Consider the following 4,368-nt stretch of genomic DNA (forward strand, 5'->3'; position numbering starts at 1 on the left):
TAGGAGTGCACAGGCAATGGTTCCAGACATTTTAGAACAGTCTTCAGAAACTTTTACTTGGATGTGTTATTAATGACGTTGTTCAGTAATTTCCACCCTATTAAATAATCTTTCCTTGAATAAGAACAAATATGGATCTCTGCCAGTCAATTGGCCAGGTAGCTATCATCCAAAATTCTTGGCATGGGCTAGTGAGTACTTCTGGGGCTGCATCTGTTCTCTGAAATACCTCTGTTGAGATTTTACTATATGAAGAAGAATATGACATTAAGATTGATTGCTCAAAATAGTAGTGCTGCTCTTTTTACAATTCTGTGTCCTATTGATCTCCATCAAATTCATTTTCTTTCTTTAGTCAGTGTCTAAAGTATTTCTTCATCTTGACTTTTTAACTGTGAGTTCCAGAATTCTTATCCATAGCTGATATCCTTGTTTTCTATGTCATTAGTGCAAAAATTTTACACTGCCATCTTTCTGGTTCACCATATTATCAGAAGCCATGGGTAGTGAAACCCTTGCAAGGTGCTACGCCTGGCTGTGACCTTAAGCATGTCACATTCACTTTCTGGATTCAACAATGAACCAAGTCTCATTGTTGGAATGGGAAGACCCATTTCAGCTCTGGTATTTGCTGAGATATCAATGAATATCACTGATCATTCGGATATCTCTGAGTTGAGATATCTCAGTCCTTCTCCCTTGCTTGTGCCCTTATAAAAATGAGTGTCAACCACCTGCCATTCCTCTCTATCCGCAGAGTCCCGTGACCCTGAAGCTCCATGGCCACCTGGGTGCTCCTCCTGGGTGTTCTCCTCCTTCTTCCCCCACCTGTCCCGGCCCCCTGCCACACTGCTACACGCTCTAAGTGCCAAAAGATTCGCCACTTTGTACCTGGTGTGGAGTTGGCTGGAGAAGGTGTGGATGTGACCACCCTTCGGCGTTCGGGCTACTTCCTCGTGGACAGGAAGCATTTCCTGAGGCCTGACGGCACCTGCACCCTCTGCAGTAGCGCCCAGAAGCCAGACACTCTCTGGCTCCTGCCCGTAGCCTTCACTGACTGGCGTGCCCAGGGTGCAGGCTGCCGGCACCAAGTGACGAAGACCAACATCATCTCCACTGAGGACATGGCCAAGGAAGTAGCCAAAAGCATCACCAACGACTGGAAAATTGGACTGGATGTAACTCCCAAGCCAACCATCAATGTGAAGGTGACACTGGCTGGCTCCCATTCAAAGGCAGCCAATTTTGCAGCAGAGAAGACTCACAAAGACCGATATGTCTTCAGCAGGGATCTGGTGGAGTGTCGCTTCTACAGGTGAGCACCTGGCAGAAGGGGTGAGAGGGGACTGAAGACAGGTGTGGAAAGGAGGCAATGGTACATTTGGAATAATGGGGTGGAGAGTGTCCCCAGCTTCCCTTCCATAGGAAGAAACAGGTATTCTAAAACCCACAGCTAAAGTGCTCCATGATCCCATCCCTTCATGAGGGTAGGAATTTGGAAATGACAGTGCCAGGAAGAGAGCAGATGGAGGGGAATGGAGCATGACAGTGTTAAGAGCCAAACACGGTACATGGACGTCTAGCAAATGCATAAATCTTCCACTTTCTTGGAAATTTTGTGACATTCTTGCATGGGTTCCTTCTCCCTGGAGAGCAGGCAGCTGGCCTCAATTGCCAACCCACCCCCACTGTCATGTGACTTTGGGCGTCTCATTCCTCCTCTCTGGGTCTCACTCATCAATTCAACACATATATGTGCCTTGGGCCAACCACTGAGCTGGTGGTTAGGGCTGCAGTGGAAAGTCGCTCTTGTCACTGTTCCGGCTCCCCAAACTAGTCTGAGAAATGCAGGGTGATCCTGGGTAGACCCAAAGTGATCAACTAATTTCTTAGCCTGTGAGGTCATCTCTCCCACCCCTAAGAAGCTGATGCTCCTGCCACATTGCCAACAACAGCCAGGAACTAGGCGGCAGGACACCATGGAGAGGGACAGGTACACAAAATACCTTGACTAGCTCTGAAGCAAGATGAATACCACCAATATTATTATGTTTGCTTTATCTTTTTGTGGTTAAAAAGTGCCATTTTAACATTTATACACACATAATTTAGGACACTAACTGCATTCACCCTGTTGTATGTTACTAGTTCCAAGCTTTTCCATCACCTGTAACAGAAACACAGAACTTCGTAAACAGAGACTTATCTTGTCTTCTCTCAAAGCCCTGGCAACTTCCACTCTACTTTCTGTCTCAATACATTTACCTTTTCTAGACATTTCACTTACGTGGTATCACGTGACATTTGTGCCTTTTGTGACTTGTTTCCCTTAGCTTAGAGTTTGCAAAGGGAGCGATGGTTGTCCAGTAATAAAAGAGTTGTGCTGGCAAATAAAAGGCACATGGATTGAATTTACCCAAAGCTCCTCAACATGATGGGCAGTTTACTCCAGCATGATTTACAACCTCTGGGGGAGAAGACCTTCTTGAGAGTGAGCTATTAGTCCGTCCCAATTCAGATGCACATAACGACAGTGGGATTTGCAAAGCCCGTCCTACTTGAATGTGTATCAGAACATCCTCTTTCACTGTCACATTTTGCTAATCCATTGCTCTGTTGTTGGAGATTGAACTGATTCTACTTTTCTACTATCACTTAGTACTGTAATGATATCTTGTTTTTATAATAACAAAACAAAAAGAAAAGACAAACTTTCTGTTGAAAACGGGAAAAGATAAACATACACAATGTCTGGGTCAACAAAGAGCAAGAAGTGAGGATTCTCTGTCAGCTCAGTGTGTCAAGGTGTGGGTTTTGGAGCCAGACCTCCCAGTTCACAGGCCAGTTCTCCACTCAGCTGTGCCCTTGTGCATTCATGAGGGAATTAATGAGCGCACACAACACCAGTCACCCCGCCTCAGCTGATGTTTCTCCCCCCTCACAGCTTTCGCATGGTGCACACTCCCCCACTGCACCCTGACTTCAAGCGGGCCATCAAGGACTTACCTCCTTATTTCAACACTTCCACTGAGCCCAACTACCTCAGGCTCATCTCCAACTATGGCACCCACTTCACCCGGGCTGTGAATCTCGGGGGCCAGGTCTCAGCCATCACGGCTCTGCGTACCTGCAAGCTGGCCCTGAAAGGGCTCACTACCAATGAAGTGAGTGACTGCCTGGAGGTCGAGGCAGCCCTGAGCATAGGTGGCATAAACAGAAATTCTGCATCAGCCAAGGTCTGTGATAAAATGAAAGAGAAGCATGATATGAACTCCTCTTTCCACCAAATCTACAGTGAGCGCTATTCTGAAGTATTTGGGGGTCATCATACCTCTATATCTGACCTGTTGTTTGGGGCAAACACTGGGCCTGAGCAGTTTTCTACCTGGATAGCTTCACTACAGGACAGTCCTGGCCTGGTAGACTACAGCCTGGAGCCTCTCCACGTGCTTTTGGAGAGTAAAGACCCCCGTAGGGAAGCCTTGAGACAGGCCGTGAGCAAGTATCTTAACAACAGGGCAAGATGGAAGGACTGCAACCGACCCTGCCCCCAGGGACAATGGAAGAACCCCCATGACCCATGTCAGTGTGTGTGCCCAGGCTCAGGGAGCACCAACCAGGACTGCTGTCCCCGGGAGAGGGGCCTGGCCCAGCTGAAGGTGATGAACTTCCAGGCAACAGGCTTGTGGGGAGACATTATCACTGCCACAGATGCCTACCTCAAGGTCTTCTTTGGTAGAAAGGAGCAGAGAACAAACACCATCTGGAATGATGATAACCCTGCATGGATGATAGAGCTGGATTTTGGGGATGTGTGCCTCTCCACCACAGAGTACCTGAAGGTAGAGGTTTGGGATGAGAATACTATCTTGAAGGATAAACAACTTGGCACCTGTGACCTGTCTCCACACTCGGGCACACACCAAGTGAACTGCAAGCTGTCCCACGGTCAGCTGAGATTCCAATATCATGCCAAGTGTTTGCCCCACTTGATGGGGGATACCTGCCAGGAGTACGCCTCTCAAGGGCTTCTGGGGGAGCCACCAGGAAACCGAAGTGGGGCAGTGTGGTGAGGACGGCAGGCCTCTAATGGTCTGTATGTCCAATTGAAGGAGTTCTCACAGAGAGAACAAAAAAAATGAGGCTCCGTAGTTTCTTGCTTTCTTTCTTTAAATTGAAGTGGCTGAATTGACAGGTCAACACTGAGTCTCTTTGTCCAAACTATCTTACCTCTCTGCTATCCTTGAGCCTTGGAAATGAGCTTCAACTGGCTCATGAACTGAAATCCCTTTCCATAGCACACACCTTGGGCCCAGAGCTGGAAAGAAGCTAGGAACCCGTTACCACCAAACTGTTCCATGTCTGCGT

General features: G+C 47.6%; 1 protein-coding gene across 1 annotated transcript; it reads left to right on the forward strand.

The window, feature by feature from the left end:
• The first annotated feature begins 779 nt into the window (after window positions 1–779).
• Window positions 780–4,073, forward strand: LOC102857807 (perforin-1-like). The gene is made up of 2 exons (XM_006888973.1): window positions 780–1,315; window positions 2,945–4,073. Exons 1-2 carry the CDS (start codon window positions 780–782, stop codon window positions 4,071–4,073), a joined length of 1,665 nt encoding a protein of 554 aa, XP_006889035.1.
• The last annotated feature ends 295 nt before the right edge of the window (window positions 4,074–4,368 follow it).

The sequence above is a fragment of the Elephantulus edwardii genome, unplaced genomic scaffold (assembly GCF_000299155.1).
Source record: "Elephantulus edwardii isolate Elephantulus edwardi_28Jun2011 unplaced genomic scaffold, EleEdw1.0 scaffold00074, whole genome shotgun sequence".
NCBI classification, from domain to species: domain Eukaryota; kingdom Metazoa; phylum Chordata; class Mammalia; order Macroscelidea; family Macroscelididae; genus Elephantulus; species Elephantulus edwardii.